This window comes from Trachemys scripta, chromosome 10 (assembly GCF_013100865.1).
Source record: "Trachemys scripta elegans isolate TJP31775 chromosome 10, CAS_Tse_1.0, whole genome shotgun sequence".
NCBI lineage: Eukaryota > Metazoa > Chordata > Testudines > Emydidae > Trachemys > Trachemys scripta.
Window position 1 is genome coordinate 10,146,742 of NC_048307.1, and position 17,163 is coordinate 10,163,904.

The window sequence follows — 17,163 nt, forward strand, 5'->3', positions numbered from 1 at the left end:
ATGCCTCATAGTTATAGACTCAAGGAGTTCAATCTATGTTAATAATGAGCTCTTCAATCTAGCTGAGAAAGGTATAACATGATCCAATGGCTGGAAGTTGAAGCTAGAAAAATTCAGACTGGAAATAAGGCACTATTTTTTGACAATGAGGGTAATTAACCATTGGAACAATTTACCAAGGGTCATGGTGGATTCTGCATCACTGGCTATTTTAAAATCAAGATTGGATTTTTTTAATATATATACCCTAGGAATTATTTTGAGGAAGTTCTTCTATTGCCTGTGTTATACAGGTCAAACTAGATGATCACAATGGCCCCTTCTGGCCTTGGAATCTATAACTACTGAAGATGGCACTGAAGGATTTCCAGGTACAGTTTGGTCTAAGAAGCCCATCACAGCAAATAAACATGTCCGAAGAATTCACTTTTTTTCTACAAGTGTACTTGCACTTTTTAGTTCTAGTACAAAATGTAAAGTAGTCTATCAAAGTCCTTCCATGTAATGTAATGAAATAATCTCTGAGCTATACATTTAATATCCAGTGGAGAACATATTCCAGAAGATACTATGGGATGAACCTACGTTTCCTAGGACAGAGAGATAGAATCCTGTCAACTCAGCCTGAGAGAATAATCCCAGCTTCCTTTATTCTGAAGCATTAGTGTCCTTCTTCCACCACATATAATAGCAAACCATTTGCACTAGTTCTCTGACGATCTAGCACTGTTCAAGCTGTACCTGTGTTAGAGCAAAATTTGGGAGATTTTCCTATAATTTTCACAGTAGATACCCTAGAGGAATAATAATAAAACTTTATATCAGCTGTTTTCTAGTCCTGGCTGGACCTTGGAAGGGAAAGTACTCTATGCAGCATTTGGCAAAGAAAAGGGGTACTCATGAGTTTAAGGAAATATTTCCATGACCCACCCCCACCCAAAGAATACACCATCTCCCAAGTACTAAAACAGGTTGTTTTTAAACTGTATATGAAGTCTATACTACTACATATACACTGAGACAGCCAGATTATTCAGGTACTGTACTATCATCTGTCTTGCTCAAAAGGGCTGCCTATTCCAATTCATAATTGCAGATTTAGAAGCTCTGTTAAAAAAAGTAAAGTATTATTCAGCTAACTCACTAAAGACTTGGCAATCTCAGAATTTATTGTTGATTATATATACATGCTAAGTATCACAGTTTTAATTAAAGTATTATCTGGTGCATGTGAAATGCAATTATGCGCGACCAGTGTAAGTTGTGTAACAGGCTAATATTTGTAGAGAAATGCGTTGTCGGCAATGAATCTGCTCATGTAAAATGAAGTGATGTTTGTTTTCAAATGAAAAATCTGTACATGGAACATTACACTGAGCTGTCACCACCAAGGCAAAACATTCTAACCTAGATTCAAAGCCTAATAAGTAATTTTCAGATTTTTTCACCTTGGTCATCTTCCACATTGAAGTATTTGATTAGAGCTATAGTTATAGGGATCGCTCTTAAAATCTTCACTGTTTTGCCTTAGCAAGGAGACATATGTAAAGATTTTAATAGCAACAACAGGCACATGAACAAAGGAATTTCTACACTGAAACAGACCAGTGGTTTATTAATTATTTTTATACAGTACCCTCTATAGTCCAGTTTACTCTCTATGACAATGTCAGATGTACTATATAGAGGAAAATTTAGGCCCCTCTATAACTGTACTTAATCAAGTATACATTACTATACCATTGGGGAGGGATGTAGAATTTTTCTTGAACAACCAATTTATGATCTGATCAATTCATCACCTTAAACTAGCCAGGATAAAAATTACAACTGCAAGTGCTGTTCTAATTCATATAAACATAGAATCCTTTAAAAAATTCTAAGCTATTTGCCTCAATTTTCTATGTCAGTGACTTTGAACTTTCACCTTTTTCTTATATTAGGAGCATCTGATAAACCATTTCTATTCCATTGATTAATTGACATACATCAATCACTAGGTCATTCTATTCTGCCACTGTGGTTTTTTTCCATATGAGGCTACTAAACCTGCAGGCAGTGTTCAATGTGAGAATATACTGTTATTTTATATTATGGAAACAGAATATTGTCCATATTCTTATCTAGTTGCCTCAGAACAAAAATGTATTTATTTGACTGCTACAATGCCTAAAGCAAGTGTCTTCACTGAGCTGTTCACAATGATATCTAGTTACAACTTCTTGTGAGGCTACAAATAAACCAGGACTCTAACAAGATGTATGAGTATTTTAAGTTCTTCCTTCTGATGCACATCACTGTGCATCTGAATACTGAATTTTAAATGCCATCATGTTGCATGTTACCTAGTTTCAGGGCGCACCAGCACAGGAAGCAGGTGCTTGGGGCGGCCAATTGAAAGGGGCGGCACGTCCGGCTCTTCGGCGGCAATTCAGCACAGTAAAGCTGCCACCGATCGCAGCTTTTTTTTTTTTCCCGCCGCTTAGGGCGGCAAAAACGCTGGAGCCGGCCCTGCTTAGTTTTATCACATGCTCTGGAGTTCCTCATAATCCTCCCTACTCATGATTAACAAATGACGTGTCATCAGCAATGTTGCCACTGCAATATTTCCTTTACCTCAAATTCCAAGTTGTTAATAACTGACTCAATTACTAAACTCTGGAGAAACTCACTGTTAGCTTCTCTCCGTGCTGCGACTCTCCTGATCTCTTGGTAAGAACCTTAAATAAATTCACTCTGTATAATTTTCACCAGTTCTAGTTTTTGGGTTTGGGGTTTTTTTTAAGCAAATTTCTTTAAGACTTTCCTTATATTGTACCTTGAGTACCTTCATAAGAAGATAAGGTTTTGACCATGTATCTAAAGAGAATACAGAGGATGAAGCATATCATCATTCCAAAAGGGCTCTTCAATGCCTTAACACCTCCCCTTTCTCTCTAATTAAGCTCTATTTGTGGAGCACTTCAATAATTTCAAAGTTTCATTCAGGGACACAGCATGCTGAGGCTTCTTTGAAGATAGGATCCTACTTCAAGATCCTCATCCCAGTGGGGCATCTTCTTGACCCAGGGGTCCTTTCATACTGAAAGGCATCAGGAGATTCTTCATGTCTACTGGACCTTGAAAACTTCTGAGGAAATCCTCAAGCAATTCATACAACTATGAGCAAACATGATCACCCCAACATACAACAGGCCATGAGTGACATCTTTTGGGCACACTTAGGTTAGTGCTTAAAAGCACCAGGGAACGTTAATTTAATACTAGACATTTGCTACAATAAAAAAAATGTAAACATCAACCATAAAAAAATTAGGTAAAATGCAGTAAAATCTCAGTGAAGAAACAAAAAAAATCACAATTAGTTTAACCAAATCCTTAGAGGCCAAAGAGAGGTCACCTCACAAGAAGAGCTATTTTTGCCTTTAAAAGAATTATAGCAAAATAACAAAAGATGAACTAACCCTACTTGCATTTTTGCTGCCACTATCCCAGTCAGTAACATGTGAAACAAGCATATATTACACCTGCAGTCTAAATTTTTCTAAAGGTAAACAAATATTCAGAAATAAACATTAACTAGCTCACAATGGGTCTGATCCATTGAAAATCAATGGCAAGACTTCCACTGACTTTAGTAGGCTTTGCATCAGAACCACTATACACTACTGCTGAACAAAATTTTAGTTTGTGAAACAAAGATGTTTTTATACTGGAATTTAGAAAACACCAGAGATGGATATGTTTATTATATTATAAAATGAGTTGACTCATTTTAAACTTAAAACACAGCAAAATGAACTATCATCCACCCAACCTAGTTTGCTATTTTGCAAAACAATTCCCAGGCTGGGATCTTATATCTAAAATATTTCATTCCTGAATGCATTGTAATAATCCTTTCAAATTACCTTTTAATAATTAAATATTTACCAGAGCCCAGGTAACGTCTACTGTAATGTTAGGGTTTCTTTTTTATTATGCTATATAAAGATTCAATAAAATTAAGTTAAAATATTTAAATGGCCCAATCTATGGCATTATCACTAGATATGTACGCGTATGATGACAGGTTGACTTTATTACATATTTAAACCAAGCTTCCATTTTCAGAATTATCAAGACAGTTTGACTGAAGCTGATGAATGACAGCCACAACTTAACAGAAGTACTAACACAGAGCCACTATTGCAGAAGTCAATAAAAACAAATGTGTACACAAAAAGTCCAGTAAAAATGAAAATCATTGACATCGCTATGTTCTTTCCATTACAAATGCTAAATTTAGACAACTCTTTCTTAAAGTAATTGAAGTGAAATGGTAATAAGTTAATGGATGTTGAACTATTTAAATATGTGCAACTATGCATTATATTGTTTTCTAAATCACCTGGGATACAGTTTACCCCCTAGATGTAACAATTAAGATTATTATTAGGAAAGCATACTACTGCAAAACTAATTAAGAGATTTGAGCTGTTTAAACCATAAACTTCACATCTCAAGGAAAACCACACAGTGAAAACAACATAGAAAAGGAGATTCTGCTAACATTCTTGTCAGGTAGGCCACAGGATGCAATTTGAAGACAAGAACCTGCAATTAAGTAGGAGCCTAGCATGGTACCAAACATGCTCTTGCGTACTAATCTGATAAACACCAGTAGAAATTACCTCCTAGTGGAACAAAAAACAAAAAAAAAAAACAGACTGACAGTCTATACATTTCATTTTCCAAGGAAGAAAAAGAAGGTACAAATGTGTAAAGGTAAAAGTCAATAATTCAAACTTTCAAATGAGGATATTGCTGTTTTCATGTCTAGTGCAAGAGTGTTCCCACTTTTTGTTATGCAAAGTAAATGGAGCAAGGTAAATGAACGTATGCCTGCTCTTCGCGATGCCAGTGCCTCAATTCTTTGATCTCAGAACATAAACTAAGTTTGGAATCCTTAGTAAAATTTTCAGTATAAAAGCAACAATTGCGGGAATATGAAAGAAGCCAATTAGCCCATTAAAACTCTAATGTATCTTTTTTTTAAGTGATTACAAGTTTAGTTGATAAAAGGACTAGTGTTGATGTAATCTACTTAGACTTCTGTAAGGCATTTGACTTGATACCTGAAGACGTTTTCATTAAAAAACTGGAATGATACGAAATTAACTTGAGACACATTAAATGGATTAAAAATTGGCTAACTCCCAAGTTTCAAAATGTAATTGTTAACAGGGAATCATCATCAAGTAGATGTGTTTCTAGTCAGGTTCTGCACGAATCAGTTCTTGGCTTTAGAGTATTTAACATGTTTATCAATTACCTGAAAGAAAACAAAATCATGACTGGTAAACTTTGCAAATGACACAAAAATTGAAGAAGGGGTAAATAACAAAGACAGGTCACTAATACTGAGTGATCTGGGCACAAGCAAACAATATACATTTTAATATGACCAAATGTAAGGTTATACATTCAGGAACAAAGCACACAGATCATACTTACAGGATGGGGGATTCTATCCTGGGAAGCAGTGACTCTGAAAAAGACTTGGGGGTTATTGTGGAAAGTCAGCTTAACATGTGCTCCCAATGTGATGCAATGGCCAAAAGGGCTAATGCAATCCTTGGATGTATAAATGAGAATATAAAGGAGGAACAGGACGATTATATTACTTCTATATTTGGCACTGGTGCAATTGCTGATGTAATAAATGTGTCCAGTTCTGGTGTGCATTGTAATAAATGGGCTTACAAATTTACCCCAACTGTGAGCTAACTGTAAAAAGTGAGTAAAAGGCCTTGCCCCCTGCATGTTGGCACCCCAACCCCTCTCTCCCCATAAAAGGAAAAGCCCTGAGGGCCCCCCATGACCGGAGGAGCCCTGGCCCACCCACCCCAGTCGCGCCCCCCAGACCCACAGCACGCCCCCCAGACCCAGTGCCGGGCTGAGCCACCAGCCCCGCGAGTGCCAGGCCAAACTGTCGGCCCCCCTGAGCACTGGGCCAGGCGCCGAGCCAGGCCGGGCTGAGCCAGCAGCTCCCTGAGCTCTGGGCCAGCCCGCCTGCCCCCCCTTCCGCCCCAATGCCCCGCCCCCCCCGGTCAGAATCGGCCAGCCAAGAGCCGATGGCAGCCTCCCAGAGCACCAGCTCCTCCCGGCCCTGAAGGCCCCACCGAGCTGCCGGCCCCAGTAGCGCCCGACTGAGCCACCTCACTCTGCCGGCCGCTGGCTCTTCGTGTCGCTCCTCACTCCCCCGTCCCGAGGAGGAGAGCCACGGGGAGCAGCAGGGACCTTGGGGGCAGGGGGTGGAGTAGAGGAGGCAGCGGAGGTCTCGGGAAAGGGGGGGGCAACCGTGGCCCAGTTGTCTGGCAGTGGGAGCACGAGGGAAGGCACAGCCTTCCCTGGCCTATTATACCTGATGCCCGTGCTGTCACCTCCATCTCCAGCTGAATACCACCGGGGATGTGAGACTGCCTCCCCTCATCCCTACCCCCATGTCTCCTTTACCTTCCCCATCTTATTTCTTTTTCCTGTCCTTCTCTTTTTGCTTTCTGTCCAATAAGAGTCTGGCTTAGCTGGGCAAGACTGTATATTTGCAACACTGCTGTTAGCCTGTGACCAGAAAGCGGCAACTACAAGCAGCCTGATTCAGGTATAAGTTTGTTAAGTCTCGGAGTGGCTGATAAGACCATGTGCTGTGCCTGTTTCTCCAGCAGTAAGGAAGAGAGAGCCAACATCAGAGATTGCATTTTTTATCTTTGCTGTTGTTTTCTCTCCTCGTGTGTGTATGTGCTTGTCTTCTAGGAAACGGGAGCAAACTTTAACAGCAGCAGCAATGACAGCTCCAACCCATCTCCACTAACTTCTCTTTTCCCCGCAAAGAAAAATTATTACCATTTTTAATACCATTTAAGAAAATGTCAAAACAAAGGTTTTTTCCTTTGCAAAAAAAAAAAAAGCCTTACTCAATATGTTATATTTCAAATGCTATAACCATTTTCCTTCTTATCTTTAATAAAAAGTTTAAAAAGACTTTTAATGGGGAGTTTGCCATGGTACTAAGCAGGCTGAGGTCTCTGTATACCAAATCTTGTTTAAAAACATTTAATATTGGACTGGGTTATATTAACATCTTTGGGCCCCTATATGCTATCTAAATTGTTACAACATGTCCACAATTCAGGAAGGTTGTTGATAAATTGGACAGGTTCAGAGAAATGCCGTGAGAATAATTAAGGGATTGGAAAACATGCCCAGTATAGTCAGATTCAAGGAACTTTATCTATTTAGCAGAAAGTTAAGGAGTGACTTGACCATAGTCTGTAAGTACATATGTGGGAAACAGAAATTTGATAAGGGGCCCTTCAATTTAGCAGACAAAAGGTACAACAAGATCCAATGGCTAGAAGTTGAAGCTAGACAAAATTCAAACAGGAAATAAGGCTCACATTTTTAACGACAAGAATAATTAACCATTGAAACAACTTACCAGGGACTGTGATAGATTCTCCATCACTAGCAATTTTTAAATCGAGATTGGATTTTTTTTCCCTAAAATATCCGCTCTACTTCAAACAGGAATTAATTCAGGGAAGTTCTGTTACCAGTGTTATGCGGGAGGTAAGACTAGATTATCACAATGGTCCCTTCTGGCTTTATAATCTATGAATCAGTGAACAAATTTGACCCCAATTTCCTCCAGGAGAGCATTGAATTGTGTTTGTATCAAAGAGCAGATTCCTCCTCACTCCCCTTTCCTATTTCCCATCCAAAAGAGTGCAAGTTTATCTTTACTATGGCCTCCAGCCTCCCTCTCCATCCTACAAACATCACAGCCCAGACTCTTCTTCAATCTTAGCTACTGGCCATGGTCCAAATGAAGTTGTCAGGTTTTTCTGATAGCCAAACCGTGGTGCTTCAGAAACAGCTAGGGTGGATTTTAGTGAGTAAAACTTTACTGTTTTATCTAGAAAAGACATGGGGATCAAGAATGCAAAATACTATAAGTGAAAAATAAACATTTATGAAAAATTGAGGTTCCACAGTGAAAGTCACAAAGGCTCCAATTTAGGAAAGTATCCCTTTTTAGGAAGGGCACTTAAGCATGTTCTTAACTGTATGTATATGCTTAAGTCTCCCTGAAGTCCATTTCCCTTTCAAGGTTTGTCTACACTGCATCAGGAGGTGTGACTGCAGAATCTCCAGACTTACCCAAACTAGCAATCTAGTTAGATCGCGCAACAGCAGCAGTGAAGCCATGGCAGCACTAGCCGGGGTATGGATCAGTCCTGCTCACCAAGGACCCTGGTACATACTTCAGCAGTCACCACCCATGCTGCTGCAGCTTTATAGCTATTGTTACTCTAGGAAGATCAACGCCTGCTCGGGTATGTCTACATGAGAAGCAATCACACCTGTGATATCCTCTTCGTCACAATCGGCTTCTCAGGCTGCTCTTAGGGCAGCACAACTACATGAAACTCCTTGCTCGGGGCAGATATTCAAGTGACGATTTAGTTGCAGGCCCGTTAAATTTCATTTTAAATTTTCAGTTATAAATACCAGTGCAGGACAGCAAAAAGTGTTTTTAATACCCAGTTAGTCATATTCATAAAGGCATCTACAGATTTCTCTTTGCTTTTGGGATGTGACTTTGGACAAGAAAGTCATTTTCGAGCTGTAGGTTGGTATGTATATTTTTGCATGTATCTATGTGGATGGATGTGTGAAAATAATTGATTTGTGCACGTGTAGCTAGAAAGGTGCACCCCGTGCAAACATGCACCCAATTAGGAGCTGAAAATCAGACTCTTGGTTTTCAAATCCACACTTTAATGAGTGTTGCACGTGTGTGTATTAATAGGAGAATAGATTTCACAGAACAGAAATGTTAAAGAAGGAAGAATTACAGTAAACTACTTAAACCAGATGCCAATTGCCTGAGAAACTGTAAGTTTCCAAAGCAAAGACAGCTTAGCCATACAGAAAAATATTTCTCTCGATAACTTTTGGTTCCATCCTCTACCAAGTGCCACTTTCCAGTTACTTTCCTCTCAAATGAAGGTTTGCACTGTTCCTCCCTTTTTCCTCACTCCTACTCTGTACTATATGCATCTAGTAATTTAATAGCAGTGTATCGCTTCAACCCTTTGTGCTCTACCCCAAAGTTTGGTCTTCTGCTACAACATTTAAGGCCCTCATCCAAAGTCCACTGAAGTCAACCGGAGTCTTTCCACTGAATTTCCACACTTTTTCCAATACTTCTCAAATTTACTTTGAGTTTTGACTAAAGTTACCACTTCCTGGTAGAAACAAACTAGCTAGCTACATATGAAAAGTATTTCTGAACAGCAACATATTTGACCAACATTCTACAAAATGAAGTTTGATTCCCAAATATTTTTGCTTCATAACAAAAATCCAAATGGCCCATGAACAGGTGGAGAAAAGTTGGACACATGAGCGGAAACAATGCAGCAAGTAAACTGGTGACTCAGGTAGCAGAACACCTGTACTAAAAATAAGATTTTCATAATCCTTTTCTAAACGAGGATTCCATAATAAAATAATGGACAAAACATTCTAATCCTTTATGTTGTTTTTATATGAATACACCTTCTTTGGCCACCATATGAATTCATCTGAATACATTGTCAAGTTTCCCTTATTCTGAAGAAAATGACAATTAAGAGCACCGTACAAATTTTATTGCAGGTGAAGTAACATGGCTTTTCTTTGATAATGCACAAACATCCCTTTAAAATATCAAAATAAGACTTCAATGAAAGAAAACTCCCAATAGCCAAAATTTATATTGACTTGTTGTATTACACACCACACATGAATACACTGAAATAGGGTGGAAAGAAAACAAACTCAGGGGCTTTGAAATGCTGTAAATATACTCCATTGTTTTGCTTGAATAAATTTACTGTGGCATATCAGTCATCTTATATCAGGAATTTTATCAGCAACCTCATGACTATATGAAAGGCCTCTTACTAGACATGATAAACTCCATATGCTTGTGTTATCTTTACATTAGCCTACCTGTGATTGTGTGCAGCAGGAACTAAAGCTCTTCAGAGTGGATTTGCAAGTGAAAAGCTTGTAAAAATTAAGTCATTATTCCGATCTATATCCTTTGGCTTTAACACAATTTAAGAACGTGTTATCTAATCAATGCAGCTAAGATACTGGTTAACAGCTGAATTAATACAGTTATTTTCTACAAAGTCGAATAATCTTTCCACCCTGAGTTACATTGCCATTTAAATTAATTAAAATCCTCTCTGCTTGAAAGAAATTGTCTGTATCTCAAAAGGAAGCCCCATCCCAGTAAATATCACAGCTCTGCATTCTCGCACAGCAGGATTATCATCATGACTTTTCACTTGTGGAAGAACGTGAAGACTAATCTATCCATTGAATCAATGTTTTTTTTCTCCAGTCTAACCAACTGACAATTTTAAGCCTAATGACCTAGTAAGAGGAATAAGAAATTGGTCTATTATCTTTGTTTATTCTGAATTCAAAAAGGATCTGTTACAACTGGAGACCATGCTAAGATGTGAAGTTGACATTAGAAAAGAAAAAGAACAAAGGCTAGTCCTATCAATATATTTGTAAAATACCTCCAAAATAATAAAGTGATGCCAGAATTTACGACAATGAATTATATCTTCTGCTACCTGCGTTCCCTAGAAACAAATAAAGATGGGAATGCTGAACAGGCTCAACTGAGACATTAACACACTGGCAGGAAAAAAAACTGAAATTTTAAATATCAATTTAAAAAGGCAAATGAATGAGCATTAGTTGCTTTAAAACTGCTATGTCAGCTCCCCTGCGAATGCCAATAATGGCAAATTAAATGACAGATTCTTACCAGCTGCTGAAGAATTCATATTTTTGCATAACTATTCTTAACATTGATCTTTTAAGTTTTTACAATAATGACAAAGCCCATACACTCACCTGGATTTCGGTTACCGTGATGTAAATTCTATTGAATTGTGGTTGTTATCCCTGTGTTCCTAATGGGCCTGGTTCTGATTTACTCTAACACCCGTTTACACCACTCTGGAACTAGAAAGGGACCATAAAGGTGTGTAACTTTAAACCAGGCTGACTTTAAGTCCACTTTACACTGAGAAAGCAGTGGACGGCCCTTAGTATAAAAGAGAAGCAGTTCCAACAGGTCTTTGAGCCAAACATCTACACCATAATTAAATAGCCCCCTAGCCCAAGCTCTGCAAGCCCAAGTCAGCTGGCACCAGCCAGCCAAACGGTTTTTAATTGCAGTGTAGACATGCCCCGAATGTTTCATCAGCCTGCATAAAGTGTAATGTTTTCACTATTGGGAAATATTGTAGCTGATTGACTAGTTGATTGATTTAGCTAGAGGGATGCAAACCCCTTCTGTGGGCACTCAGGATATAAAGTGATTTGTATTGATTTAGGAATATAAGGCACTCAAACCAATTTAAGAGCATCCACACAAAGGATCAAAACAATCTAACCAGATCAGTTTCTAAACTGATTCAGTTAAATTGCTACAACTTGTGTGTATATAAGGCCTTATTTAAAACTGGAGGGCTGCTGCTCAGAAAACTTTTACCCCGAGGCAATTAGTTCAGTCCCCATAAGGGAGGCATTACACATTTGTCATAGTTAGAGGGCTAGCTGCACCTCTGATATCTTCTCTAGCCTCTGACTGTATCCCCCCTCTCCCCAGGTCTCAGATTTCATGCCTTCACTTCTCTCAAGGTGGAATCCTGTGATTCTCCCACTCTAAGGGTACATCTACACTACAGCGGGGAGTCGATTTAAGATACGCAAATTCAGCTACGTGAATAGCGTAGCTGAATTCGACGTATTGCAGCCGACTTACCCCGTTGTGAGGACGGCTGCAAAAACCACGTCTGCCGCTTTTTGTCGGCGGCGCTTACTACCACCTCCGCTGGTGGAGTCAGAGCGCCGATTTGGGGATCGATTGTCGCGTCCCGATGGGACGCGATAAATCGATCCCCGAGAGGTCGATTTCTACCCGCCGATTCAGGCGGGTAGTATAGACCAGACCTTAGACCGGTACCCTGCGTATCTACTGCACTTATCCCAATAGGTCTGACTAGGTTCAACACCTGCAGTTCTTCCTGTCAGGGGCTTGTGACCAGTGGTTAACACAGGGATGCAAAACAGCCTTCTTAAATCAAAGTACTGTTTAATCCTAACAGTTGGAAACAGCATAAGATACGAGAAATAGGATTTTAAAATAAACAGCCAGCCTATATGCATATCTGTCTTACTTAAAGCTCCCCCACCCTGTGATGGAAGGCCTAAGAAAGCTTTGCTTCTTTAGACATGCAAACAGGTATCTGCTTGTGTCAATCGGTTCCCTGCAAACAGCACCCAAACAAATGCCTGACTTCTGGACAGAGACTTTTTAGCTGCCTGTAGCTCTTTTGGACTGTTTGTTCCCAGCGTTGGCAAACAAGCTTTGTAACTTGGCTGGTGTCAATGAGTATATTCCTCACAGGTAAGAGTTCAGGCATTGTCTCTTAGCCCCACTGAAGTGTTTACCAGGAGGTGTTTCATCTGGAACTACTGTTTCTGTTTCCAGTTTGTTTCCCCAACAATCTGCTATTAAACTAAACCAACATATATATACACTAAACATTCCAATATAGCCATATAGTATAGAATATATACAATATATATAGAATATAGCCATATAGTAACTACCCCAATTAGCAGGCTGTATATTCATAACTCATTACAGAGCTGCTCCACATCCTTTACCACATTAATCCAACTGACTTTCAAAAGAGCACTAGCTTTTATGTTTAAAAAGTGTATAAATGGACTGCAGTAAAATATTAGCCAAGATTAGGGACACAACCTCATTCTCCAGGTGTCCCTAAACCTCCATCTGCCAGAAGGTGGGACAGGATGACAGGGGATGGAACATTTGAAATTGCCTGGGTCTGGTTCATACTCTCTAAAACATCTGGCACTGGCCACTGTCAGAGACACAGGGCTAGATGGACCATTGTTCTGACCCAGTATGGCTGATCTTATGCTCTTAGAACACAGTATGACTCTACAAATTAAAAGTCAAACTCAAAAGCCGTTTTTCCCTACTAAGAACTCTTAGCACTCAGCAGCCATCCTGGAACCAGAAAATATCTCTCACCACAAGCTGCCAGCTACTGGATCCTTTAGAAATTCTCATTCTCCAAAAACTTTGATAACCCAGTAATTCTCTATTCAATTTGACAAGGAGGCAGGGACAAAAAAAAATTTAAATGCTCCAGCTGACCACACAAAGCTTTAAATAAATGCATGAGTGTAATGATAGACATTGGCATTTTAAATGTCTTAAGTAAGGGATAAACTAATACACCTTGAGATAATGCTTAGCTAATCACGGTGCAACAACCTTGCCATGAGTGGATGAACTGCTAATTAGACCAAAGGAAATAAAACTGCCAGTAGGATAAAAAGATAAAGAGAAATAATCAGTGATTACAGTTTTGTTGTCAAGGAAAATAGCATCAAGCAGAGCTCAAAATAAAGTGCAGCCTTATAAGTAAATACCAGCATTCATTAAATTAGTGCATTCAAGTAAATACAATCTAGGGACAAACACTTACTTCTCTGAAGCACACCATGAAAATGAATGGGAGGAGGAGAAAGCAGCCATTCTCCACTACCACTGCCTGCTGCAGTACAACAACCATTAAGATCACATGAATTATTTTGTTGAATTATTTAAAAATTTCAGAGCCAGTCTTGAAATAGCCATTTATCTCAAACTGGGGATGAGCTAGACTACTTCGTTTTCTTTAAACCTTATTTAGTCTGCTTAAAATGTAAGCTGTTATCAAATGTAATTAGTCAGATTTCACATCTTTAATTTTTTGAACTTCACATCAACTTACATTCTGCTGCTTGGAATAATCTTGTGGCCATCTCTAAACCAAGTCACTTGTGGTCTGGGATAGCTGATGATGTACAGGAATTCAAGAACTGCAGCTTGTCCTTGTGACACTGTTTTTCTCTGGTCTGTGTCCATGAAATTTCCCATATCTGAAGAGAAAAGTTATATTCAAAGTTCTGGAAGTTTTGTCTCTTTTTTTTTAAAGGCATCAGAGTCAATGGCATTGCCGTAACTAAGCAAAAAGATATGACTATAGTGTTGATTAATGAAGATTTCAGGTGCGTGGTGAGGCACAAGGGAAAACAGAGTACCTCCAGAGCACACAAGCATTGCTGCACGATTTAATGTGTCCAGGTTGGATATCAGGAAAAACTATTTCACTAGGAGGGTGGTGAAACACTGGAATGCGTTACCTAGGGAGGTGGTGGAGTCTCCTTCCTTGGAGGTTTTTAAGGCCCGGCTTGACAAAGCCCTGGCTGGGATGATTTAGCTGGGAATTGGTCCTGCTTTGAGCAGGGGGGTGGACTAGATGACCTCTTGAGGTCCCTTCCAACTCTGATATTCTATGATTCTATGATTCTATTGTAATAACTGACTTTTTTTTTAAACCAGAAAGTGTCATTTTTAATGTACAAATACTTTTGGAATATATTCTTACACTGGATAAAATAGTTCGTAATGTAAATGCAAAAGTAGTGTAAATGTTTTATGATGTCTTTAGCACAGTTTTCTTGCTCCCAAGTGTTTCTGGTCATGATACTCCTTCAGTCTATTGTTACACCCACAGGCATAGCTGTATCATAGTCTAGTCACACCAGTAGGCAATCAGATTCACATCTGCAATATTTCATTAGCTGTGGGTTCTTCATTAGCTGTGGCCTCCTTCCATGACCGAACACCCCATCTATGTATTTCTACTATGGGTCCTCCCACAAGTGCACTCATCTAGCTTACAGTTTTATAGGCAAGGACCAACGAGTTGGAAGTCCATTAAAAAAACACTGCATTTTTTCTTCCTGTTTTTGTTTTGTCTTTTGAGCTTTGTCACTGAGCTCCATGTTTCTACTCTTCTGCCATCTAAAAACCAGTATGCATTTCATTTTTCTTTAAATTAATAAATTGGTTTCCCCACTGAATTCCCATATCCCAAAGGCCAACGGGTCGGTATTCAAGTTATCTGTAGCAGAAAGGGATGCCAACGGGCCGGTATTCAAGTTATCTGTAGCAGAAAGGGATGCAGGGAGGGTAGAAGAGCACGAACCTGCAGCCCTGTCTAAGGATGGAAGTAAGAGACTAAAAACAAACAAAAGCAGGAAGAAAAAACATGGTATTTTTCAAAGGGTTTTAATCATCTTTTGTGATTTTCAAGCTACTTATTCAGACATAATCAGCACTGTTGCTTCATGTATTTTTGTTTATAACTAATCAGATCGCCTACTTGAAAAGAAGTTTTGAATCACGTAGGTAATTCTAATTAATCTCACTGTCATGTGACTAGTCTAGCCTTCTGAATTCAGGCATTTTAAGCCCCAAAAGAACTGGTCAGCATTTTTTTTGTAAACATCTTTTTCCATTCATTTATATCTCAACTAATTTTTATGAGCATAAACTGAAAAAAATTGGAGGACTTTTATACTGTAAAAGTGACAACAGTAAAACACTACAAAGTTTGAGGTGCTGTCTTGCGTGCACATTGCTTAAAACAATTTAGATTTGAAAATTAAAGTTTTGCAAATGATTAGTCATAAGATAGCAGCAGTCACTACTAGGTACAGAAATCCAGTCCCTTGGGTATTAAACACATTTTTTTTAAACTTCTATGATATTTTAAGTTATTTTACTCTGTAGGAACAGATCTTAACCTTGGGTGCTGAGTTTCCAGATTTGTGTTGATTTACAGTAATTCAGACTCTTGTTACCAAAATTGGCCTTTTGGCATTTAATATTATTAAATATAATGGTGACAGATTAATACTACAATAGAATTCAATTTTAATGATCGTATTTTACAGAGATAATTCAACAATCAAAGTGATTTTTCAAAAGCTATTTTATACTGTGGCTGACATATTTGTCCCTCATGTATACTAATCAGGGGACATTCAGTTGTGAAAACCAAATGAGAAATAATTTCTGTAATTTTTATTGTTTGTTTTCGAAGGTAGGAAAGAATTTCATACCTTTCTTGGGTACCATTTGATTATAGGTGTAGAACATCACATCTTGCGGGATTGCTATTAGAGACAATTCTAACCAGACTAAAATGAGCAGGACTCATTCTGTCCTTCTGAGATGGAAGTTGTGCTTCTAAGGATATGTCTGATTCGGGAATTCACTGGTTTTTGTGAAATTGCATTTATTGATCATTTGGGTATAACCATCAGAATAGAGACGCTCAAATTTATCCTTACAACACAATTCTAGTTGTGCTATTACAGTTCATGCTTTATCTCCTCTACTCCTGTCTTCTCTCTCTTTTTTTTTTATTGGAAAACAATTTTATAGCACTTTTATGTTCTGAAAAATCACTATGCCACTGCAACATGCTCTTGGGAAATCCCAATTCCATGCTCAGTCCACAAGTCATAATCTCAATTTTGCTATTGATTTGCTGTATGACCTTGGGCAAGTCGCTTAAACCCTCTGTGTCAATCTCCATATCTGTAAAACTGAGATAATAAGAATGCTTATTGAGACTGATGTTTTAAGGGATAAATTACTTGAACTTTGTAAAACATTGCATAAATGCAACTTATTATTCTCATTACCACTTTTCATTTTAAAGTACAGGAAAGAAAATCCTATGCATTTTCCCTTATGACACAGTTATTCAGTCTAATCACTTACTTGAAAATGGTTATGACTAATAAAGAATTCAACTCATCTACTTAATCTTACTTCCATTTATCAAGCATTATCCATTTTATTATTGCTGATCTTCCAGTTATGTACCCTGAGGAACAGTATCCTATGCATCAGACAGCTAACATGTAGTGTTACAAACAAAAGGTATTTTACTTATAGATTTTGAAATATTTACTTCAAAAGAATCCTATTGTTTTGGTGAAAGGAGGAGGACTGGAAGTAACAAGCTGAATTTAAGTCCAAAGCTGGCATATGTTCAAAAATACTTTTTAAAGAGTAATGTATTGATCACAGTTTAAGTCTTTAAAAATACTTTCAAACAAGTTATCTGATTTATATTTTCTAGACGTTAATGCAAGAAACAA

General features: G+C 38.4%; 1 protein-coding gene across 2 annotated transcripts in view; it reads right to left on the reverse strand.

Annotated features, from left to right (window-relative positions):
* Positions 1–17,163, reverse strand: part of SDK1 (sidekick cell adhesion molecule 1) — a 646,617-nt gene that overhangs the window by 374,918 nt on the left and 254,536 nt on the right. For both annotated transcript variants that reach the window (XM_034784003.1, XM_034784002.1), the window contains exon 4: positions 13,935–14,082. In XM_034784003.1, the coding sequence (XP_034639894.1) occupies positions 13,935–14,082 (148 nt within the window). The remainder of the gene's footprint in view (positions 1–13,934; positions 14,083–17,163) is intronic.